At 39.1% G+C, this 26313-nt stretch overlaps 1 protein-coding gene across 2 annotated transcripts in view; it reads left to right on the top strand.

The window, feature by feature from the left end:
- The window catches only part of CHCHD4 (coiled-coil-helix-coiled-coil-helix domain containing 4), a 352177-nt gene extending 335818 nt beyond the window's left edge, over positions 1-16359 (top strand). For both annotated transcript variants that reach the window (XM_075073205.1, XM_032784310.2), the window contains 2 exons: positions 3652-3750; positions 15168-16359. In XM_075073205.1, coding sequence (XP_074929306.1) covers positions 3652-3750; positions 15168-15460 — 392 coding nt within the window. In that variant the 3' untranslated portion in view covers positions 15461-16359. The remainder of the gene's footprint in view (positions 1-3651; positions 3751-15167) is intronic.
- Positions 16360-26313: the final 9954 nt, after the last annotated feature.

Below are 26313 nucleotides of genomic sequence, written 5' to 3'. Positions count from 1 at the left end.
ATGCCACCGACAAGCAGCAACATTTTGGCAGCGACGCCCCTGGATGACACAGCATTTCGGCGGATGCTCGTCTGCCAGCGAGTACGTGGGCGCACTTAGACACCCTGGCGGGCATCATGACGCCCATGGGCAACACGTTGGGGACCCCTGCTCTAGTTGTATACCCTTGGACCATCATAGTGAGTTCTACCTTTGTAGTGTTTACACTCTTCAAATCTTATGCAGACTGTATTTTTTTATCCTTGGTAGTGTTCACAGCACTTCCTAATTTAATATGATCTGCAAATTTAATACGCTCTTTACTTGTTCATTTAGATCACTATTGAATCCATCCCTAATACAGACTGCCTCAATATCCCACTAGACACTTGTCTGGAATTCAACACATGTGCCATTAATCAATACCCTTTGTTTATGTCCCTTTAGCCAACTCTCAGTCCATTTGATGGTTTTGCTATCCAAGCCAGTTTTGAATTACTATAACTTTTCATCTTCCTTGATCTTCAGTGAAATGAGCTGTGACCTTGGTTACATATTAATAGCTGCCAGTTTCCTGTTTATCTAGATTGTAAACAGGATATATATAGAACTGCACCTGAGTTTTAGTTCTTATGGTAACTCAATTGCAAAAATAAATAAATTTTGACAAGTCGCAGTCAAGACTGCCTAAAAGTGCTACCTGCCCTGTAGCAGATTACCTTACATGCATGCTAGAAAGACATTTCTCCCCTGAAGAGCAGTAATTCTTCTAGGTCACCTTGACAGTAGCTATGCCTGCCAAGATAAGACTAATCACTTCGAATGCCGCAGGGCATAAGATAAACTCCTTCCTAACCCTTGCAGCGTCTCCCCAACATCAACCCCCAGCTCCAACCGTACATCACTGTGCAACTCTACTCCAGCGATGTGCACCTTAATAAAATCTGCCTACAACTGATTAGATATATTATGGGGTTTTCTAGCTTCCACTGTTGGAGGAGGAATATTGGACTACATGAATAAATGCTGTAATGTTGTACATAGTTTCTTAGTAATTGATTGGTCATTGTTTTTTCTATGCTAAACTTTAACTAGTGCTAGCTAGTTAATATTCTGAAAGACTATAAAAAAAAGTTATCTGGTGTTTGACGTATGGGAAAGATCAGTGGGAAGCTGGTTACTTTGCTTTTAAGTTATGTTGTATCTGCATATGTGGCGAGTGCAGAGGGAGGTTGCAGATGGTCTTAGCAAGCCAATGGTGCCTTATGGCTTTGACCTTTAAAGTTCACCTGAAATTAGCCAAACATTTGCCATTTTAGCTGCCTTAATATATTGTAGTGGAAATCCTGCCTATATGCATCAAGAGAATATGATTTGGGTCCTGTCTTTACTGTCTAATGAGACACTAAAGTCCAGTGCAGAGAAACTAAATGAATTCTTTGCATCTGTCTTCACGGCTGAGGATGTGGTGGAGATTCCCAAACCTGAGCCATTCTTTTTAGGTGACAAATCCAAGCAACTGTCCCAGATTGAGGTGTCATTAAAGGAAGTTTTGGAACAAATTGATAAACTGAACAGTAATAAGTCACCAAGACCACATGGTATTCACCCAAGAGTTCTGAAGGAACTCAAATGTGAAATTGCAGAACTACTAACTGGTATGTAACCTATCATTTAAATCACCTTCTGTGTCAGATGACTGGAGGATAGCTGATGTGATGCCAATTTTTAAAAAAGGCTCCAGAGGTGATCCTGGCAATTACAGGCCAATAAACCTAACTTCAGTACCAGTAAAATTGGTTGAAACTATAGTAAAGAACAGAATTATCAGACACATAGATGAACACAATTTGTTGAGGGAAGCATCAACATGGTTTTTGTAAAGGGAAATCATGCCTCACCAATCTGCTAGAATTCTTGAGGGGGTCAACAAGCATGTGGAAAAGGGTGATCCATTAGATATAGTGTACTTAGATTTTCAGCGGCAAAGAGTCCTGTGGCACCTTATAGACTAACAGATGTATTGGAGCATGAGCTTTTGTGGGTGAATACATCCAACAAAGTGTTACTCTATAAGGTGCCACAGGACTCTTTGTTGCTTTTACAGTTCCAGACTAACACGGTTACCCCTCTGATACTTAGATTTTCAGAAAGCTTTTGACAAGGTTCCTCACCAAAGGCTCTTAAGCAAAATAAGCTGCCATGGGATAAGAGGGAAGGTCCTCTCATGGATCAGTAACTGGTTAAAAGATAGGAAACAAAGGATAAGAATAAATGGTCAGTTTTCAGAATGGTCAGAGGTAAATAGTGGTGTCCCCGAGGGGTCTATACTGGGACCAGTACTGTTCAACATATAAATGATCTGGAAAAGGGTGTACACAGTGAAGTGGCAAAATTTCCTGATGATACAAAACTTCTCAAGGTAGTTAAGTCCCAAGCAGACTGTGAAGAGTTGCAAAGGGGTCTCACAAAACTGGATGACTGGGCAACAAAATGGCAGATGAAATTCAGTGTTAAAAAAATGAAAAGTAATGCACCTTGGAAAACATAATCCCAACTACATATATAAAATGATGAGGTCTAAATTAGCTAAGAAAGAAAGAGATCTTGGAGTCATTGTGAATAGTTCTCTGAAAACATTCACTCAGTGTGCAGCGGCGGTCAAAAAAGCTGACAATATTGGGAATCATTAGGAAAAGGATAGATAACAGGACAGAAAATATCATATTGCCTCTATATATGGTATGCCCACATCTTGAATACTGCATGCAGATGTGGTCACCCCATCTCAGAAAAGGTAACAGAAAGGGAAACAAAAATGATTAGGGGTATGGAACAGCTTCCATGTGAAGAGAGAGTAATAAGACTGGGACTCTTTAGCTTAGAAAAGAGACAATTAAAGGGGGATATGATAGAGGTCTGTAAAATCATGACTGGTAGGAAGAAAAGTAAATAAGGAAGTGCTGTTTTTTAATCATAAAGGGTCCCTAATTTTTTTATTGTGGTTCCTAGGTGTCACTGAAATACAAATAATAGTGAGTCCCAGAGTAATTTCTAACCTCAATTCCATGAATCCTAGCAGTTCACTCAGAATCTCTGATAGATGGACACCTATGGTAGCCATGAATCCTTTCAGTGAGGACCCCTCTACATCTCCTCTGGCATCAAGTTCTATTGCGTTACTGTTCTTATAAAGATGTGAATATTTTTCCTAAATTACCCTGTTGTATCTTAAGCTCATTATGTCTTGCCCTGTCCTTGTTGATTAATTAGGATAATTGATCCCTGTCTTCTTCATGCCATCTTTTATGTATTTGTAGACAGTTATCCTGTCTCGCCTCAGTCATCTTTTTTTCTAGACTGAACATAGCCTGATTCTCTTAACCTCTCCTTTTAGGTCTTATTTTCCAAAACCTTTTTGTCATTTTTAGCGGCTTTCCTCTGAACACTCTCCAATTTGTATTTTTTAAAATGGGATGCCCAAAACCAAACACTGCTCCAATTGAAGCCTAAACAGGGCCAAATAGATCAGACTCATTAGCTCTTAAAATGAATGCATCTGTTTATAGGCAGAACAGTTCAAAAGCTTGTACTGTGTAGCGGCTTTGTAAATGGCTTGTTTTGTCTCAGCTTAATCCTTTTTCTGAACTCTTGCTTTTTGTCTTTCCTTAGGAAAAGACAGAATTATATTCGTGACCAAAGAGGACCATGAGACGCCAAGCAGTGCAGAACTGGTAGCAGATGACCCCAATGACCCTTATGAAGACCAAGGTCAGTAATATTTGGTAAAAGGATGGTAAGACATATATGTAACAATCTAATCTGTCTGTGTGGCTCCCATTCAAATTAGTGGAATAGGTCCTCAAAGAATCTCTAAAAGCTAGGTCAGTCTTTTTCCTAAGGCAGTACCATTAAGCTTGCTCTTAATTTTACTTTAACTTCCTTTATATTTTGAAACTGAGACATAATCCTTGTCTGTAGATGTGACATTCCCCTTTGGTGTTATCTGGACCGTTGATTTGGTAGGTCACTCAAATCCTTGACTCTGGGAGCCAACCTTACCCTGCTCTGCTGTGAGAACCTCCACTCCTGGGCTGTTCACAGACAGCAGCTGGTATATACGCTGCTCCTTGGATTGTGCAACCAAATGACACTAGCCAATATCTCTGGCCCCAGACACAATCCTAGGAACCTCTGTCTTGCAGTGTCCAGTTATGCCTGCTGGATGCTGCAAGCTTATATGAGTTCGTCAGTTTAACAAAGAAACTGATGTGCACCAGGCCTGTTATCCCAAGGGGAGTCTCTGACATGCTCCAAACCAAACACACTGCTTCAGGAATAAACAAATTTATTAACTACAAAGATAGATTTTAAGTAATAGGCAAAAAGAGTGGTTACCAAAATAAAATAAAACATAAGCATGCAGGCTAAACTCTCAACCCTATTAGACTAGGCAACATCTAGATTAAGCAGTTTTTCTCACCCCACTGGATATTGCAGTCCTTAATATACAGGTTTGTTCCTTAAACCCGGGCCACTCTCCTCTGTTGGAGTCTTGTCTTCTTCTCAGTGTCTTAGTTGCTTGCAGCGAAGGTGGGGGCAGGAGAAGGGCCCAGTATGTGTCCACTCTGTCTTAGGGAGCACAAGTCCAGGTATATCTGGAAGGCATTGCTGAGTCTCTCCAAGCAAGGTTGAGCAATTCCCCTGGTGTGACCTCATGCAGGTGAGTCATTGCATTGTAGTTCCCTTGCTGGACAATGGCTGTTGATGATTGTTCGACACCCCACCCGGGTGTCGGTTACTTTCCTTGCTGTTGCCTCTGGAGAGCTGATACCTGGCTGATTCCTCAACTTACAGCATGTTTTAGTGACTGCTGTACAACACAATTCTCATAACTTCATATGCACTAATGATACACATACATGGATAGAGAAATGACTTTCAGCAGATCATAACCTTTCCCCTGATACCTTACAAGGCATGCTTTATATGCAAGATCGTGATTATATGAAAACGAGGAATAGGGGGTTACAGTATACCCCAAGGTATAGAATGTCACAGTATGACCATAGTTTATTTGCCATTTTGGCAAACAGTCAACAAACTTTCTGTAATTCTACAATTTCATTCTTTCTTAGAAACCAGAGACAGACCTGTTCAAAGCATGATTAACTAAGAGGAGGAGTTAACACAGTTTAATTCTATACAGTAGCTTAGTGTTTCTCTAACTTCTTTATTCTGCATGGTTTTCTAATGGTCCCACCTTCAGCCTCAACTACTTCAGTCCCTCTCCAGTCCTTCAAAATATTTAATTCTGCAGTCTATCACACAGAGCAGTTTGTTGCAGTAGTAGTCTGAGATTTTTCAGAAATCCTAGTTAGAGTGAAAATGACTTACACCCATGACTTTGTCATGTTCTGTACCCAGTAACCCATTTCAACAAGTCTAAAACTATTTTCCTCTTCCTGTCACATAATGACAACTCTAAAGGGATCCAATTGTCACTAATGCCTTAAGAGGCAAGTAACTTAACATTTGCAGTTTGGAACTGAAGTTTGCCAAAATATCATGCAAGATAAACCAGTACTGATGCATCTGACGAAGTGGGTATTCACCCACGAAAGCTCATGCTCCAAAACGTCTGTTAGTCTGTAAGGTGCCAGAGGATTCTCTGCTGCTGATGCTGAACAGTTCACATCTGCAAGTGAACAAATTTAAGAACTATCTGCTTTTACTGTGGCTGTGTATTATCTTTCTGTGAGATAGAATGGCAGGGAATTAAGCATTGTAAAATCGTGATTGCCTTGGACAAGTAATCTTTTTTTCTTAAAATCGGTGAGTAAAATATCTTAGTTTATAGTCATGGTAAAACCTGAGTGGATAGATTTTGACCCAGGCTAATAAATGGCCATGAAAATTTAAGACTGGATTTGGGATTTATTGGATTGCTTTTATGTTCACCAGGCACAAAAGGCAACTGTTTGAAATATGAGGAACTAAATGGAAACAATCTTATTTTTAGAAGTGCTGAGATTCACAGCGCCTGTTGAAATACATTGAAACTGTGGACACTCAAGCAATTCTGAAAACTGCTCGCTTTTATTTGGGTGCATAAATTCAGGTATTGCAGTTTTAAATTTGGCTGTAGTGTCTACTTCAGTTTGCATGAATTGAGGCATACTAAGTCTCGAGTCTTGTTGCCTCCAACTTTGACTGAAGTTGAGCTAAGTTGTTCCTTTTTCCAGCTGAAAATCTGTTAAACATACAATAGTTAGCAGAAACTCTGCCCCAGCATTGTAATCTCTAGGGGACAGTATTCACGCATCATTTAGCACCCAGAAAAGGATATTGGTGATGCTATGTTAAACAAACGAACAGACAGTACACAGTCTAATTTGAACCATCTTGTCCTGTATAATTAAACTTTTTTTTTTTGTTTTTGTACATATATTTGTGCTAAAATGAGCATTCCTCACCTACCTGCATAGATTCTGAGCCTGTTTACATGAGTATTCAGAGTGAACAGTTGTATCTGATCACATCCTCACCTTGGATCCTTTGTAATGATCTAAATGAAAACTGGGACAAGGGATTAGAGAAATCTTTCATGACTTTAGATGCCACATGTATGTCAGGTGAACAGATTTCTTTCAGGTAGAACAGTAACTTATCACACTCCTTCCCATAGTATGCTTGATTCAAAGTCAAAAATGTCTCTTGAAGCTTAGGACAGTGTGGTGAGAGATGCTCTGTACCCTACTCTCTTGGCTATCAGTGAGTTCAGCCACTCAGAAGGCTGCTAGAATCTATGAAGTGAAGAGCAATGCCTCAGAATATCGCAATAAGGATGTGATAGCATATGTATGTTAGAAGAATATTTAACCCTGGTGTGTGCAGTTGTTTAACTGAAGACATTATTAATGTTAGCCCAATATATGGGAATTTAAGACAGTGTTATATAGGCTGACAGAACAGCCCATGTGGAACTTCTTGTGAAAGCTAGTAATAAAAGATGATTAAACATAACTTCACAGTAGCAAATAAGTAGAAACAGACATTCTTACACAATACTTGATGATATACCTCGGATATGGTGCTCAAAATAAGTTTAATTGGCTTTCTCAATATATGGGACTGGCAGGCTTGGTGTGATTGAGATTAACCTTACACCCTTTCTGAGATGAAAAGTAGTAGCTGGTTCCCCCCTTAAACTTTCCAGTGTGTGTGTCTTATTTCAGAAAAATGTGTAGAAGCTAAAGTTTAGTGTCTGTTAGGAGTTCCTTTACCCCTCGTATTTTCAGGCAAGATCTGTTATTGGCTAATAGCCAATGCTCAAACAGCAGATTTGTTTTCACCAATCTGCACAATAAGATTTGTCAGCATCTCCATTTTGAAATCAGTGCATCAGATTCTAAAGATTTCAGGTAGAATCTGGTACTGGCCATGAAATCCAAACTATATTTGCACCTGTTTTCTTCTCAATTTATGTCTATATATACAACTTCCTGACTACATAGAGTGGAGAATAGAGCCCACAATATCTATAAGTAATCAGTTCTGTAGTACAGTTGACCCTTCTATTAAAAGCATTTTCTGAGAGAAGTTTATCTGATCAGCCAGTTATTGTACTCTGTGGGAAAAACAATGAAGAAACATATTTAAATGCTGTCTCAAACATTTTAGAAAAAGCCATTTTCTCTTATAGTGTTAATAGCCTCTGATGGGTGATCTTTTTCATTGGTCAATATGGTTGTGGTAAGATCCCAACTCCCTTCTGTCTGGCCTGTCTCTCTTCTGCAAAACTAGACTGCCGAAAATAAAGATCCCACCACAACCTCACATCTGGAGAACATAAGCATCTAGGAGATGTTATAATGCATTTTAAAAGTTCATAGAATGAAAAATCACCTTACGTGGTATGCAACTGAACAAAAAAGACTGCTGCTTATATTGGCAAGTTCTAACATTCATGCAGTCTTGGGTTATAGGAAGTTGCTTCAAGTCTTAGAATATCTCCCATTATCATTGTAAAGACAGTGTGTTGGAATTTTTTAAAAGTATCACTTCTGTTCTGAACTGGAAGTCATGTCTTCAACAAGGAGGGCTTCTCTAGTAATGGAGTTTGTGAATGTAAACTTAACTCCTTGGAACTGAGCCACAACAGTTCATGATATTTTGAGTTATATTAATAATTATGGTCGAGCAAGTCAGTCAGGTTTGCTGTATTGTCAGTGCCAGATCAAAAGAGGGAAGAAAAGGATCTCTTGGCATTGGTGTGACGCAGATACAAGTGATTCGAACATGAACTCTGCGCATAGTTCTTCTCTTGGGACGTGTAAGGACAAGTTGCTTTGTTGTTCTTTCATGGCAGTGGTTGCATAAATGAAGTTAGTATGTCATAGAATCTAGTTCCTTGCCCAGTTGGACAGTCTGGGCAGAATTCAAAGGTGGCCAAGACAACTCATCTGGAAGGCTAGTGAAATGCCATGTTTATGTTAGATGTGGAAGGGCTTTGGTGGGAGGGAGATGTGTGTCCTCTCACAAAGCAGTAATTCCAGCACTTTAGACCACCAGATGTACTCTGGATTTAAATTCCTAGTTTGGCCTGTCCAGGCCTGCTATGGATAGGGGAGGAGAGAGAAAAGGCTAGAAGCTAGTTGTGTTGGGGAAATCTTGCAATGAAAAGGACATCTTATCTCTGTCCTTTCCATTAGAAAGGTTATGATCCAACATGAAAATGGTTTTTGCATTAAATACTGTAGTATGCTTTTTTTGAACATGCCGTGAGTTGCTGCCACAATTTAAGGGTTTTCTCAAAGTTTCTCAGTTCAGCTCTCCAAAGCTACAACACAGCAAATCAAAAAACGATGAACAATTCGCATATCACAGGTTGCAGTTGTATCTGAGGGGAGGGAAATCAATGGAGGAGAAAGACATGGGCAAAACATTTTGAAGCATTGTAGGGCAGAAGCTCTAGTTTATTGTGTGATTTTTATTTAAAAGAAAATTGGAAAAGTTTTTTAGCCATTCATAAAGTAACATGCAGGTTTTTTTTAATTTAGCTTATACTTTGAACAGGAGATCTGATTTCCAGTGTTCAACTTCTGTGGCATAATTCACAGTAATGGCCCTTTTGATCTTTTTTTTACTGTACTATACACAAAATAATCACATTTAAGGAGGAATATGCTTATTGTATAAATGCCTCAATCAGCACTGAGTCCTAATATAATGTAAACCTTTAAATTTATGTAGAATGTGATCATTATTTTGCAGCCCTCCTGACACTTGGTATTACAATACAAAGCATAATTGTTGTTGTAGCTCTAGTTGTTAAATTCCTCTTTTATATCAAAGATTCTTTATTAAGTTTTTGATGAATAGATTGCATAGGAAAATCCTAATTATTGTATTGTTTCTCTTCGGTAAGATCATAGAATATTGGGGTTGGAAGGGACCTCAAGAGGTCATCTAGTCCAATCCCCTGCTCAAAGCAGGACCAATCTCCAACTAAATCATCCCAGCCACAGCTTTGTCAAGCTGACCTTAAAAACCTCTAAGGAAGGAGATTCCATCACCTCCCTATGTCTGGAGCCCACTTTCTAAGCCAGAAGTATTAAAAGTACAATGGGCAAAGCTACAGATGATTCCCAGCTAAGTGGGATGGCAAACTGAGATAGATTTAAATTACAGCTTTTAGAACATAAAAGTTGTACCTAAAGGTACGTTGTGACTCTCGTTATAACATCCTCTCTTTGCAGGTATGGGCTGGGAAAATTGCCTAAGAATCTCTTCATCTGCTTTTGAATTACAGAAAGATGAAAAAATATTTTCCCCAATTTAAGACTTTGCTTTTTGCTTCCACGGTGCAAACAGATGAACATCACAGGTGTTGAATTTTTCAGGGTGACTGTTCCTAACTGAGGACCTGTTCCTATTACTTGCAAAATATATATACAATTTAAAATTAGGAAACATCTTATGATTGTTTTTTAAATATTTTGTGCATGCCAGGTGACTTTTGTGAATGTTACCGCACTATTAGCATAACTAATGTTTTAAGTAGAAGGCATTAATCACAAAAGATTCTCAATAAATAGATTTCAGTGTAAAAGCAGGTTCTCTATTGAAATCATTGTCTAGTGGCAGGAGTGGTTCCCAAAACTGCTAGTGAAGGCACAGGCCCTTCCCTGAAACTTCCCATTATACAACAAACGAGGATCGTAAACAGACCCCCCAAAAAATGTTGGCGGACGAAAAGGATACTACAAGATCACATAGGGTACATGTCTTGACAGTTCCATTAACTTTAGTGCTTTTGGGGTTTTTTTTAACTTTTAATAGTTGAGACAGTAGAAGTGAATTTTGAGGATAAATTTAAATGAAGGGGATAACTTGACTTCCTCTTTGCAATGCAAGAGAGAATTATATGGCTTTCCAGTCTTGCTAAAGGAACTAACAGAGTTTGTAAGCTCCTAGTCTTCAATAACTTAATTTTGAAGGGCCTACAAGTTCCTCAAGGCTAATTGTTTTGGGGTTTTCCTGAGGTTTTTTGAATGGGGAGCGTGTCTGAAGAGGATTGAGAAACTAAAATGTTAATATTATGAATTTAAAATGTTCAAAAGTAAGGAAGTTAAAACGAAGGTTCTCGTAAGAATGCTAATTCAACATCATTGCACCTCTTGCAATTTATACTCCGGTGTTTTAAATATGTACAAAACATAAATGTTAAGTGTCTTTATCAAATATATAGGATGTGCCAAACTAGTATTCACTTCTTGCATTCTGGGTATTTTAAATTACCATTGTGATCATACAGGCTCACCTCTGTATAACACAGGCCATAGAACTTTTTCAGTATAATTCCTAGAGTATATCTTTTAGAAAAACATCTAATATTAATTTTAAATTTGCCAGTGATGGAGAATCAACCATGACTCTTGGTAAATTGTTCCAAGGTTAATTATACTCACTGTTAAAAATGTATGCCTTATTTCCAGTCTGAGTTTTTGTCTAGCTTCAACTTCTGGCCATTGGATCATGTTATATGTTTGCAAGATTGAAGTACCCATTATCAAATATTTGTTCCCCACGTGGTAGTTATAAGCTATAATCAGGTCACTTCATGACCTTCTCTGTGTTAAGTTAAATAAATTGAGTTCCTTTAGTCTGTCACTATAAGGTGTGTTTTCTAATTCTTTAATTATTCTCATGGCTCTTCTCTGAACCCTCTCGAATTTATCAACACCCTTTTTGAACTATGGACACCAAAACTGAGCACAGTATTCCAGCAGAGGTCACATCAGTGCCAAATACAAAGGTAAAATAATCCTCTTCTGCTCAAAATTCCCCCATTTATGCATCCAAGAATTGCATTAGCCCTCTTGGCCATTGGATCGCATTGGAAGCGCAGGTGCAGTGACTCTGTCACAACCCCCAAAACTTTTTCAGAGTCACTGCTTCCCAGGATAGAGTCCCCCATCGTGTAAGTGAGGCCTACATTCTTTGTTCCTAGATATATATTTAGCTATATTAAAATGCATATTGTTTGCTTGCGTCCAGATTACCAAGTGATCCCATTCGCTCTGTATCAGTGACCTGTCCTCTTCAGCATGTACCCTTCCCCTGATTATTGTGTCATCTGCAAAGTCTGTCGGTGATGATTTTATGATTTCTTCCAGGTCATTGATAAAAATGTTCAATAGCCAACAACCAGTCATTGTGGGACCGCACTAGAAATACATCTGCTGGATAATGATTCCCAGTTTGCAGTTCGAGACCTGTCAGTTAGCCAGTTTTTAATCCATTTAATGGGTGCCAGGTTCATTTTATATCAGTCACATTTCTTAATTAAAATGTCATGCAGTACCAAGTCAAGTGCCTTAAAAAAGTGAACAGAATGTTGGGAATCATTAGGAAAGGGGTAGATAATAAGACAGAAAATATCATATTGCCTCTATATAAATCCACGGTACGCCCATATCTTGAATACTGCATGCAGACGTGGTTTCCCCATCTCAGAAAAGATATACTGAAATTGGGAAAGGTTCAGAAAAGAGCAACAAAAATGATTAGGGGTATAGAATGGCTGTTATATGAGGAGACATTAATAAGACTGTGACTTTTCAGCTTGGAAAAGAGATGACTAAGGGGGGATGTGATAGAGATCTATAAAATCATGACTGATGTGGAGAAAGTACTTGTTAGTTACTCCTCATAACACAAGAACTAGGGGCCACCAAATGAAATTTATAGGCAGCAGGTTTAAAACAAACAAAAGGAAGTATTTTTTCACACAACACTCAGTCAAACTGTGGAACTCCAGAGGATGTTTGCCAGAGGATGTTGTGAAGGCTGAGACTATAACAGGGTTCGAAAAAGAACTAGATAAATTCATGGAGGATAGATCCATCAATGGCTATTAGCCATGATGGGCAGGGATGGTGTCTCTAGCCTCTGTTTGCCAGAAGCTGGAAATGGGCAACGGGATGGATCACTTGATGATTACCTGTTCTGTTCATTCCCTCTGGGGCGCCTGGCATTGGCCACTGTCAGAAGACAGGATACTGGGCTAGATGGACCTTTGGTCTGACCCCATATGGCCGTTCTTATAACACCGTTGGATGATTTAAAAAAAGTTAATGCCCAGCAGAATGTCACTTAAAAGCATTAATAAAGGAAAGACTTTAGAGGTGCAGTAGGTAATAGATATACAAGTTCCCGGGGATAGCTCAGTGGTTTGAGCATTGGCCTGCTAAACCCAGGTTGTGAGTTCAATCCTTGAGGGGGCCATTTGGGGATTGGTTCTGCTTTGAGCAGGGGGTTGGACTAGATGATTTCTTAAGATCCCTTCCAACCCTAATAATCTATGTATCTACATTACAAGCTAATTACAACAAAAGTCAATATTTCAAGAATTAATCTGTGCCGTTAAAGGGAGTCCTAATGCAGATCTCTGATACAACCTAATTATAGGCACTTATGTAGGTTAGAGAGGACAAAACAAGTATTGCCATAAGTGCAGACATTTTTATTTGTGTCTGTGATATCAATTTCCGTTAGCTAAGAGGGTTTAGGTTGGAGAGCTCTGCAACTAATTGCCAGCCTAAGTCCTGGATCTATTATAATGCAAATTGATTAGTCTTCAAGTGAGCCTCAACTAGTACTTAACAGTAGGTCTGGATTAGAGGATCAATGTCCTGCAGACTACCTCCAGAAGAAAAAGTGCAACTTTCTATTAGTTCAGAGATTTAAAAAAAAAAAAGAAAAGCCAATATACTTTATCACTTTTAGTGTAGAGAGACTCTTCTATGCTTCTGGTCCACAAGGAACAAAACTCTTACTCTTGTTCAGCTTTCTTTTAAAATGTGGTTTCTGTGTAGTTGGTATTAGAAGCTTGTGTCTTCTTAATGGTGAAATTAGTGGAGTTATACCTATTTTTCTACTTCTACACTATCCCAGGAGTATGTGCCAAAGATTCACGTGTGGAAAGTCATAATTTACAGCTGAACTTCGTGTTACCATGCAGTCTTGAGTTTTAAAACTAATAATTTCTGTTTCAGATTGAAGATTATATGACAAGGAATTTTATTATTGCAATGCCCTGATCAGGCTAATTTCAGAAAACTTTCTGTGTTCTTAAAGTATTTGAGACACAACGAGTCATTTTAATAGCTGATATTCCGTAATGTCCCTCAGTGACTTCAAATTCTAGTTTCGTCTATTTACAAAGCAAAACCATATTTCTTTTACACTGCAAGATCAACCTACGTTCCTTCTGCTTTATATCATCCCTAGCAATAGAATCTGCAACAGGCTATCCACTTTTTTTATGACCTCCTGCTTGCTTCTCCCCTCCTCCCCAGCTTGGATCTCAGCCATGGTTTGCCAGAGATGGACTGTACTAGCTACATCTTATCCATGAAAGAGGTTTTGTCCAGCGGGATGAGTGACAATTCTGTGAGCGTATCCAAAAGACCTATGCATGACAATGTCCCAGTCTTTGGGTAGTAAATAGCACTTCCAACCCAGAAATGGTACGAAGGGGGCTGTGCAGTTTACTACTAGGGTTGGCGTAAAGCAGATAGTCAGAATTCAGTGCCTTCTGGGGTGCTGAACCAAACCCACTTTGCTTCAGTTGTAAATGCTCTTTTCTTCTGACCTGATCTGGTTGAATGGAAGTGAACTCCAGAGACTCACAAGACTCTGGGGCAAAAAATAGTAAACATTTTAAGTGTGTATACTACAATGAGTGCTTAGCTATTGTTTTTCCTACTTTGTTCGTTTTTGTTTTTAAAAATAAAACATGAGTTGTGATCCCCAAGCGCTTGGGGTAACATAACTAGTTGGTCCAGAGCAGATAGAATCTTCAGAGATTTTAGATGTTAAAGGCCACTGCTTTACCAAATTTCAAGCCCCTGCTACAAACATGGAGTCACTAGAGTTTTCAAAGAAAAAGTCACCTAAATTTTTTAACATGGGCAAAACATCTTTTCCTAGCCTTGTTCTCAGCAATGGCCGAAGCTTTATGGCTTAAATTTTCAAAAAATAAATCCGACTGAAGCAGACACTCATCAAGGAAAATTTCAGTCCAAACAGTTAAAGTTTGGCAACATAATAAGCGACTGAAAACAGGGTTTTATAGTGGTACATATCAGGCAACCTTAAGTTATCTTCTTGGGGGATGAAGGCTAGTGGCACAACCTATAATAACATCATCAATTCACTTTATTTTTTTACAAGCTTACATTTCTTGATCTTGTTAAGCTGTTTAACTAACTTCTTGCCTTCATGGTTTCTGTTTTCATTCCTAGAATAGATCCAGATATTTTTTCCTGTGATGTTGTCATTGTGTCCTCTTTTCCATCTGTACATTGTCTTCTCTGTTTCCTTCCCTATGATTTCTTTATTTTCCCAAAGACTGAACGAGGCCATTAACTAACCTCTCCTCTTTCCCTTTCTCAGCAGTGAGTCATACAGGTCGGAGTTGAGGCACATTGGCTAGGCAATAAAGGGTGGCTTGCGCTGCCACTGTTGATGCTGTACTGGTTTTGTGCATGTAATAAAGAACCTCAGACTTCAGTGCTGTCACCCAGTACATTTTATAGAACAAAATTCACCTAAATACCAAGATGACAATCTATAGGATACCTAATTTTTATTCTGTCTTTCTTTGTCTTTTTGTTCAGGATTGATATTGCCTAATGGAGATATCAATTGGAATTGCCCATGCCTTGGTGGAATGGCTAGTGGTCCCTGTGGGGAACAATTCAAATCGGCCTTTTCCTGTTTCCACTATAGCACAGAAGAAATAAAAGGATCGGACTGTGTGGACCAGTTCCGTGCCATGCAGGAGTGCATGCAGAAGTATCCAGACCTTTACCCTCAAGAAGATGATGAAGAGAGAGAAAATCAGAGCAAAGATTTGGAAACTACTCCTGCAGAGGCTGCGGTAGCCAAAGAGGAAAAGGGATCTAGCTAATGAAGATGCATGGAGGCTCTTGTCTCCACTCCTTAAAAATCAGAGACATGGACGTTTTGAAAAGTGTCTGTCTTTTGAGTCTTCAAGAAGTGTTTCACCTTTAATGTTCTATACACTGTATTGTATGAAATAACTTATTACAGGAGCAGAGACCTCAGTCCTGTGGTCTTGCAAGTAAACACTGCAGAAAGAGCAAGTATATATGTAGGTACTGTGTAAACTGTTAGTGGGTACAGCCACTGCTTTAAAATCAGTTTTCTCCAGTTCTCAGTTTGCAGATTGGGTTGAATAATGTCTTTAAAAGTATAAAACATACTTTTTTCAACCAAAAAGTTCCATTAGCCAGCGTGTCCAGTCTATATCCATTTCAGTTCATTCTGATCAGTAGTTGTTCCTTTTCAATGTGTTCTATGCTGTTGATAGGAAAAGCATTTTGTGGAATTTCTTAAAGCTTCTCTGCTAGAGAATAGCCCTTAAAGTTGGAAAGGAGCTAAGCTTAGAAGTTCCAAACTCCATAATTTCAAATGGCACTAAAAGGTATTGGCTGCATATACTACTGATTCCAGGTAAAGATTTCCTGAAAACTAAAGTTAAAATGTGTGGCTTTTTTAATTTTGTGAATTGAGTATGGCTCTTGCCTTTTGAAAATGGTGGTGTGTTGAGCAGTTTTTGATAAAACTATCAAGTGAATGGGAAGAATGCTGATCACTGTGTTCCTTTTTTCTGAAAGCCCTGCTTTTGGGGCCCCTCTGTTAGTGCCTGTTCCTTCTGTATAGACAAGTTCTAACAATATACCATTGACAATAAAATTGAAATGTTACCTGGAGTAACACTCTCAGAGCAGATACTGTGACTTGAGCACATATTAAAAAAGCAAAATCTTCTTACCTTGCTTAGAAGCCTGTCTCGTTTCTTTGTTTGTTTGTTTGTTTTTAATTAGTAGTGCTTGGATTGAAAGTAAAGCATGACATTCTCTTATATTGTAAAGAGATTTTGAAAACTCATCTGAAATTCCTCTTAGATTAAAGTAGTTGACTTTTGTATTTACCAGATGTATGGTTTATTCCTTCCTTCTCTGAAGCATGAGCAATGAAAGCACCTCTTCAGGCTGGAGTGGGATGGTTATAGGACACATCTCAGAAGTCCATTGTGGCTATGAGGCAACAGGGACCTCTTGCCATAATCCATGAATCATGTGAAGTTAAGTGTATGTAAAATGAAAGAGATGATCTGCTTTACACTTGTATATGGACAGTCTAATATAAAAATTACATTGGATTACAACTTGCAGGTCAAAGGGATAATACATATACCATCCTCTCCACTAGCAAAAAGACAGCCATGATAGTCAGTGTGATACTGAAGCCTTGGGTAAGATTCCTTTCATAATATGTAAGTACCATCTGTAACTTGCCTTCACACTCATTAATCAGTTGTTAACTAAATATAGCAAACTACATTTTACAATAGCATTAATTCGCTCCGGCAGGTGTGATAATATTTAGATACTTGCCTCCCTTGGTGGCTGAAAACCTTTGGCTTCATCACTCAACACTGCTGAGATGCCCTATATCAGTACTTTGGTTTAGTGTTACTTTCTTAAGTTACTTCAGTGTAAATGGACCTGTTCATTCTATTCTGCTAGCCTCTAAAGTACTGTTTGCACTCTTTGAATTTCAGTAGTAGTTGAATCTTCATCCAGGATTAGGCAGTTTGGTAATAACTCCGTCCTAGGGGGATGGATAGAAAGTACTCTGGGCAGACTTTGCATTTAAAAGAAGCAAAGTGCAAAAGTTTCAGTCTGTGCATGAAACAGTCAGCAAAACAGATGCCAAGTTAAGAACCTGAGAAAGTGGGCACAAAAGTGACAGTGATAAACCTTGATGACTAGGCAATTGGGCCATGGAGAAATGAAATCTCAGGCAAACAGATAAATACTGAACAGTGATAACGAATCACGTGTACCTGAACCTTTGTTTTCAAAAGGAAACCCAGCTTGCGACTTGTTAAGGAATACCACAGTGTGAAGGAGTGCTCTGTTCTAAGAACTGCTTGCCTGTTGTGCTTCTGTGGTGTGTTTTTCTTTCCCACGCTGTCTCGTCACCTTGCTGCTTAGGATTTATTATCTGTAACTGAGTATTTGAAGCATCTGTGTACTGAATACAGAATGTGTAAGTTGTAGCCTTGTATTTGTGTTGCATCTCAATCCGTACTTCAGTCCCTTGTTAGCATGTCCCATATTGTCAAAAATCATTATGTATTTGTTCCTAGTTATACCTTCTGTATGCCGTACAAACAGGAAGGAGCATATAGCCCTTTCCTCAGAGAGCTTACACTTAATTTCCTAACCAAAACAATGTCAACTTTCAGTAGACAATTTTACAACTAAGAGTAGCTTGGGTAATTTGTCCTAAATTAAAACTAAGTTGCCTCCTGCCATTTCTAATGGCATTCTAATGCCATTTCCATTGTTCATAATTTCTTGTTCCAGACTGTGTGCGCTGTCGATCAGTTACAGTGTTCTACCCCAAATGTGGCTGCATGACACTGGATGATAAAAGGATTCTTGTATTTACACCATACTTGAGGGTTCATTTTTGCCTAAATTATCTGTAATGAGATAGTGCCTAGGAGTCCCAGTCATGGACTAAGATCCCATTCTGCTAGGTGTTGTATAAATGGAAGAAAAGGATGGTCCCTGGATCAAACAATCTAAGTAAAATTTACAAAAGTTTCTATATGTACACAGAATGTGTAGATACCCAGCCACTTTTAAAACCTCTTGAGTATTTTATAAAAGGGAATTCTGGAATTGCAGGAGATGATGGTTTCCCTTTTAAAGAGAACTCAATAGAAGTTTCATTCTCAACCAAAAATCTAGAAGTTAATGGCTAAAATAGTTGAGCTACCACTCATTTTTTGTACTGTCCCTTAAAATGCAATTACACTTTGAAAAGTGGCTTTAAAAATGGAATGACATTTTTATTTTTCAGTGACTTGCAGATCAGTTCTGCTAATTTCCAAAAAAAAAAAACAACTTAGAAATGGTCAAACTGCTAGCTCTACAAACTGCACTTGAGACCTAAAAGTCTGTTAAAAGTTTATTTAGTGGAGAGTGATGCACAAGCCAAAATATAGTATGCAGTTCATTTGGTATAGGTTCTTGCACTGCTGTCCTCGTCATGATATGTGGGCACAGTACTCTGCTGTGTTAACAGGAGTAGAACAGTGTAAAAAAAACCCTTGCTTTTGGGATTTAAAATCCATTAGTCATAATGTATTTTGCACTTTTATATAAGGTGCTATGGGGACTTACTAACAGAGCAGATGCTTAAATATTACCATTTTAAAACTGAAAACATTTGCGGCACAGAAAGGCTGTCTGACTTACCCAAAGTCCGGTTGTCACGTAATTGCAACTAGAATCAATCAGTCTCCAGAACAGTTCTCTCTTCTGATTAATATCCATGTCCTTAGAAATATTAGAAAAATTGTATGAAGATGCTGCCTACTCAAGATAGGAAGGAAACTTCCTAATTTTAAATAGATGATTACCACTTGATGATTATTTGTTCTGTTCATTCACTCTGAAGCACCTGGCTTTGGGTCACTGTCAGAAGACAGGATGCTAGGCTTGATGGACCTTTTGATCTGACCCAGTGTGGCCATTCTTATGAGGAGAGAAGGACAGATAAAAGAAACACATGCGTGTTACTAGGCTAGAGATTGTTGCCATAACCTTTCCTTTCCTTTGTATGTTAATATGGGTATTTGTGCAAGGCTGGTACAACTCCATCATACTACACCTTCACCAGTACTACCTTTTGTTGGGGCTGTTTCTATTTTATACGTGCACGTTCCAATTTAAACCTATAATCAGTCAAGGCTATTTTAACAAGTAACAGATGATAAAATGCTTCCCAACGTTATGTGGCAGGCTGTTGAAATTGTAGACAAGGGTTCACTTTTATTAGTTGCTGGAGATGAAATAGAGACCTGCATGTGGCAAATATTGCTGCCTTTTCAATTTCTTTTGTTTACTACTTTTAACAATATGTACTGGTCTCTGCCACAAACATAACGTATTTTTTTTAGGTGGCAGATCTTCAGTGTCTGGTCTTGGGATATTCCTGAGCTTGTTTTGCAGGGGCCTAAAGGAACTGTGGACAAGTTCTTTGTAAATTTGTTGCATTACATTCACATTTATCTTGATTAACAAAGTAAAGAGCTTATGAGTCAGACAGTAAAGAAGAGGAAGTGAAGCTGTTGATCTAACCTACGTGTGAATAAAGATTTATGATTGTCCACTTGGACTGTTGCCATCTGACTTAAGGCTTTAGGTATGACCCACTTCTTTAGTGTCTCTTGAAAAAAATCTTTTAAAATATAAACAATTACTGATTCAATTATCCCTTTTTTAAATCTTTGTGAGAGACATAACAATACACCTAAACATTTGAAATGAATTGCCTGTTAAAGGGTTGCCAACAATTGCATCAGTTTTATGCAGTCTTAACCAGACAAAATCTAGGTCTAAAAGTCGTGGAAGGACTCTTTGTTTAATAGTGAGTAGCACCACTTTCCACCTGGTTACCTCCTTTTAACAGCAATCTCCTTACAACTTTTGATTGAGAGGCCTGGCTTCATCTGGGTTCTGCCTTCATCACAGCAGGCTGTAACTTCCTTTTTTTCTTCCCCTATGAATTGATTTGGTGGTGCCTCCACCTCCATCACTCCTCGCTTGCAGGATCACCAGGGCAGCTTGGCAGGGGAAATTCTAACCACAGAGTAACCCCTCTTACTTGCCAGATAGTTGGAGACTCCCAAGAAGTAACAAATACACACAATATATTCAACAGAGTAATTATATTAAACATAAAGTAAATATGACAGTGTACAATGTTACTGAGTCACCAGTGCCACACTAATAAAACTGATGAATTTTCCCAGTCGAATGACGTGAGAGCAAGAGTAAAATTTAGTGTCCCATTGCTATGTGTACTTTGCAGGGGCCCTTGATGACCTGTGAGAAAGATATCGTCTGTAGCAGCAAAGCAACTTGGCTGACTTGGTTCAGTACAGTCCACAAAACTCTCATGTGGGTATTAGATGGTATGTCCCTACCCAAGTTTACTAGACAGCAGATAATAAAATCCCCAGCCCTTTAGGGCCTGGCTTGAGGACACAATGCAGGGGGGACTATCAATTTCCCTGACTGAAAGATGGTATACTCACAATTCTGCAAATGATACTCAGGTTCAGGGATGAATCTAGACTCCTCAGCAACTAGTTGGCAGGCATCTTCTTCATGCAGGAATCAGGCTGCTTCTGTTCCTAAGATTTCCCCTCACTGCCAAGGGATGCAGTGCTCAAGGTACAGATTGTAGTTAATCTACTAAAATCTGAACTCCAGTCTCCTACCGTAGTGCTCTCATACCCTCACAGCAAGAGCAGTATTTGCCATATGGTAACTTGAGTGGATGTAGGGTGCTGGAGGGCTAACTCAGCCTGGCTGGGTAGGGAGTTTTCCCAACAAAACTATACAGTGGTGAGTCACCTTGAACGGGGAAAGGACCAAGCTTAAGGTTACTGCTGCCAGGTACCCAGAGGCCAGTTCTCAGGGCATCCTGCATGCAGGCCTGGGACTCAGGACCTCACCACACAGCAAGTCCTGCTTTTGCAATGGCTGGCTCCTGACTCCTCCAAAATGGCTTCTCCCCTCTCCAGTGCTCCCAGGGCAGGACATCTTACTTCCTATTGATCAAGCTAGCTCTTCTTACCAGGCTTTTCCCCCCTCAATAATTTGACTCTACCTCCCCTCCTTTTTTGCAGTCACTGCTCCTCCTCTTAACAGGCATACCGCTGGCTATACAGGCACCTTGCTAGCCTCCCTCAACCTAATAGGGGCCCCTGCCCCTTCAAATAGTGTCTCTTCTCTCTCCCTCTTGGTTGCCTAGCAGACTCTGAGTCTGCCTTTGGCTCCCCCTTCCTCCCAGGGCAGCATGCCTCCCCCTGAGTTACAGCACAGACAGCCAGGAACCAAGTAAGCTCCTTGGGGGTTACAGTGGGACTTCTGAGGTTTTATTTAATATCTTTTTTATAACACTGTAAATAGGTATTCCTTTTTAAAATATGAAGACAGTATCAAAAGCCTAGATATATCAAATATATGGCTTTCTTTCTACCCACAAAGCTTGCTACCCTGTGGTTTGACATGATTTGTTTCTGACAAATCCACATTGACTGTTATTTATCACATTATTTTTAGGTGCTTACGAATTAATTATTTGCTCCATTATCTTTCTGGGCACTGAAGTTAAGAAGACTGGTCTATAATTCCCTGGCTTGTCCTTATTCCCCTTTGTATAGATAGGTACTATAGTTTCCCTTTTCCAGTCCTCTGGGATCTCTCCATTCTCCATCAGTTCTCAAAGATAATGGCAAATGGCTCAGAGATCCCTTCAGCCAGTTCCCTCATTATTCTAGCATGTATTTAATCAGGCCCTGCCAATGTGAAGACATCTAACTTGTCTAATTAATTTTTAACTTGTTCTTTCCCTGTTTTAGCCTCAGATCCTACCCTACTTACCTTGATGTTCTCTATGTTCATTGTCAATCACTGCTAACTTTTTTGGTGAAAAACAAAAAAAGGCATATAACACTTTGCCCATTGTTGTGTTTTCTGTTGTTCTCTTTCCTTCCTCATTGAGTAATGGGACTACTCTGTTCTTGGTCTTCCTCTTGATTCTAATGTCTTTGTAAAATGTTTTCTAGTTACCCTTATGTCCCTAACTTGTTTAATCTTGTTTTGTGTCTTGGCCTTTCTAATTTTGTCCTTAGATGCTAGTGTTATTTTTTTATATTCATTATTCTTATTTGACCTAGTTTCCATTCTTTGTATGACTTTTTTTGAGTTTCAACACATGGTTAAACCAGAGTGGTCTCTTAACATACTTCCAATCTTTCCTACACATTGTATAGTTTGGTTTTGTCCCCTTAATAATGTCTTTTTTTAAAAAACTGCCAACTCTCCTGAAGTGTTTTTTTCCTCTTCGACTTCCTTCCCATGGGATCTCACCTACCAGTTCTGAGTTTGCTAAAGTCTGCCTTCTTGAAGTCCATTATCTTTAATCTGTTGTTTTCCCTCCTACCATTCCTTAGAATCCTGAACTCTATCATTTCATGATCATTTTTACTCAAACTGCCTTCCACGTTCAAATTCTCAACTGGTTCCTCGCTATTTTTCAGAATCCAATCTAGAACAGCTTCCCCCAGCTGCTTTCTCAACCTTCTGCATTAAAACGTGCTCTCACCCACCTCTCCATGTTCTGGACTTATCTGGGGGGCTGTTCTATTTTCGACCAGAAAGTCTGGTAAAAAAGGGGACCTGGCAGTGTCCGATCAAATGTACTGACCAAACGCCAAAAGTCCAGTTACTGCAGGCAGGGGAGGGAGGCGCTAGGTCATCAACCCATACTAGCCTCTGCTCAGTAGCTGCCCTTCTTGGAACAGCAAAGTGGGGAAGGGACGGGGACAGAGAGGCTCACCAATTTAATACTGCCTGGTTTTGAACAGTAGAAAGTAAGCAACTGCAATGCATGGTTATTTTTACTAGTGGACTTTTAAAAGCTCAGGTTGCTATTAACATGTTAATAGTATCAGTAAAAGGCTGCAGTCAGCTTTGTACCCTCCGCCACCAGAAGCACAAGGATTTATGTTTGGAGTACTCCATGCATTCAGCCAACGGTTCAAGCCAGAGCAATTTTTTTTCATATATTTGGATCTCCTAGAGGAGCCTGCATAGTGCATTAAAATGCTTGGAATGTTGCTTTATTTCCTGTCGTTTGCTGATTTAATTGAAATAATTAATAATAGGCCTTTTGTCCTACTTGTTGGGGTGAGTGCAGTGTTGTTGCTTTAGAAAAAAAACCCTTTTGCAATTCAAAGAAAATAGACTTTGGAGTTGGCAGTTTTCCACTACTGGTGTCAAGGGGTAATGTCTAATAGAGGCTTCCTAATAGTGAACTGTCAGGTTCTCCTTTCTGTTATTAACTTTATTTTCTGCTAGTATCGTTGGCCTTTATTTTTCTTTCTCTCTCTCTCGGCTCAAATTCTCTATCCTTAGCATAAACCACACTCGGAGACTGAACATAAAAAGACCAAAGGGAGAGGCAGTCTCTAAAACAAGAGTAAATGCACAAAAAAAGAAAAGCGTGTTACAGATTAGCGTCGATATATCAGTGAGCAGACAGCTCGTGAAGGCTTCGTGGCAGCCAACACAAAGAGCATTGGAAGATTTGTAGTGATTGCTCATTGATGATTAGCTCGGATCCCATAGCAGTGATGTGAAGGGGAAAGTGGAAGTAGGATTTGCTGTACCAAGTTACAAAAACCCAATATTTTGTAGGAAGTTGGGAAAAAAAACAAAACACTCCACTCATAATACACTTACGCACTTGTTTTCTAGTGTATGTGGAAGGGGGAACAAGAACAAACATCCAAGTGGTCAGTTTACATCCTGAAGCATCTCCATGACATTATTATTGTAGCTGGCATGGCTACAAAAGTTAATAGGCATTGTATCTCCTCAGTTAAAAATGGAAAAGTCCTTAATGCCTATGCTCTTTACTCTCTTTAAAAAGTCATTACAAATACATTATGAAGATACGGGTTTGAGCCACAAAGCACAGACCCAGATCTGAGCTTCTCTGAAAATCAGCAGTGTTCAGAGACTGTGTTGAGCCGTTTGTTTTATAGATGTTGAAGCTGTTTGTATTATAATGTACCACATTGTTCCTGTAATTTAAATTCAGTTAACAAAGGAGAGTCATGTACTTGTACAACTGTAACACATGGAGCTACTTTAGTTAAAGGGATATGCACGGGACTTAATGGAGTATATACCATACAGTACTATTGGACCCACTTCTGTTGGTGATAGAGAGACAAGCTTTCAAGCCACACAGAGCTTGAAAATTTATGTCTCTGACCACAGAAGTTGGTCCAATAAAAGATATTACTTCACCACCACTGGTCTCTCTAATATCTTGGGACCAGCCCGGCTACAACTACACTACGTATAGCACTACTTGTAGATACACAAGCACAATTCCTATTGCAAAATTCTGCTTTGGTAAATCAGCTACCATTGGCTTTAATGGGAGTCACACCAGTTGAGGCAGAATTGATTTTATTGTAATAAATCCACTGCAGTTTATGCCAGCAATGAATATTGCCCCACAGTTCAAAAAGTCACCTCCTTATTAACATATTATGTTATGTCAATAAGACATGGATTGAAGCCTCAGTGGTGGTGTTTATTGTGTTAATCATCTGCATGCAGAGTATGGCCCACTGAGAATGGAGGTGCAAACATCTCAGTAGGAAGACCTGCAAGGATCCTATGAACTTGTCCCAAAGAGCTAGCACAAAATCAATGCCAAAGTCACAATAACAAGTCTCTGTGATGCATTTATTTGTGTTTATTAAAAGCAAAAGTATGAACCAAAAAAAAGTAGTAGTTTTAAGCCTACATACGTTTTGTGTAGACAGAGTCAAGGCTTCTCCACCCACCTTGAACTCATAGTTTGTTGTGCCTGATGTCTGGTGTGGGCAATAATTAGGGGCCAGGGAGTGATTTTGGAATGTAGTGATGAGCTTTAAGGTCCCAAATTTGCAAGCATTTATACATGTGTAATGTTATGCTCCTGATTGCTACTCGTATTAATAAAGTTAAATACACATATAAGGTTTTGAAGGACCTGGGCTGAAATTCTGAATTAATATGCTGTTGATGCAAGTCGTCAGCATCTGTTTTTGGCACCTTCTTTTGTGTTTTTATTATACATTCAAAATATACTTACATCTTCTATTTGCTACATATTAGTTTTTAATGGTGAGAATTAGCTTGCTAGGAAAATGATGTTTGGTACAATTTCCTTTTTAGCTAAATTCTTTCCTCTGTTTCTTCTACTCTGTGAAAGACTATTGAATCAAGAATTTGATGTCTGGAATGTTTCAGATTTATTAACTTCAACAGAATAAGTGTAATTGTGGCTTGAAAATGACATAATTTAAAACATAAAACCCAAACAAACCGAAAGTCAAGATCAATATACATTTCTATGAGTATTTTTAATCAAAGTTTTAAGTACAAAAAAGAAAATGTGCACAACACGTTACAAATAACACAATCACTTTTCCAGGTCTGAGGAACCCTGGAGAGAACACCCTATGAATTATATAAATTCAAGGAAAGCTTACATCAAGCGGCACTGAAACAATCTGAGATACACACATGGAGAATGCTACAGAGAAACCTTGCTCTGTATAGCAGTTACAGGAATGAGCCACTCTTGCCAAAGCAATACGATATCGTATGTAGGTCTGTTTACCTTCCTTCTGCCTCCTAGCTGCTTGCTGTACCAGCGTGTAAGAGCAGGAGGTGCAGAAGCATGATAATATGCAAGGTTGCTATGTTGTATTCAGAGTGCATCACTCACAAAGAACTACCTAGTGAACTATTCTGATCCTTTTAAAGTTCCCTACAAAGACTAGGACAGAGGTGGCCACATTTTATTTGATACATGAGCTGCACAGCTCTCACAGGTAGTTGCTCTGACTTGAAACTGTCCTAACGTCCTGTGCTTCCTCTGTACATAGGCTGCTGCATTCCGCCATTCCCCGTTTACTTCCCTGCCCCAGTGTAACTCTTCCAGTGCTTTCCATGCTTTTCTTGGAGGTAAACACTATTATTTCATCATTAGGCAGGGCCTACTAGCTGCCTTTGCTACTTCTTGGCATGTGATAACAGCTAGTGATAGGGCAACTTGTCTACTATGGTACGGGTTGGA

Source organism: Chelonoidis abingdonii, chromosome 17 (genome assembly GCF_003597395.2).
Source record: "Chelonoidis abingdonii isolate Lonesome George chromosome 17, CheloAbing_2.0, whole genome shotgun sequence".
Classification (NCBI taxonomy): Eukaryota; Metazoa; Chordata; order Testudines; family Testudinidae; genus Chelonoidis; species Chelonoidis abingdonii.
This window is presented reverse-complemented; position numbering and strand designations above follow the sequence as displayed.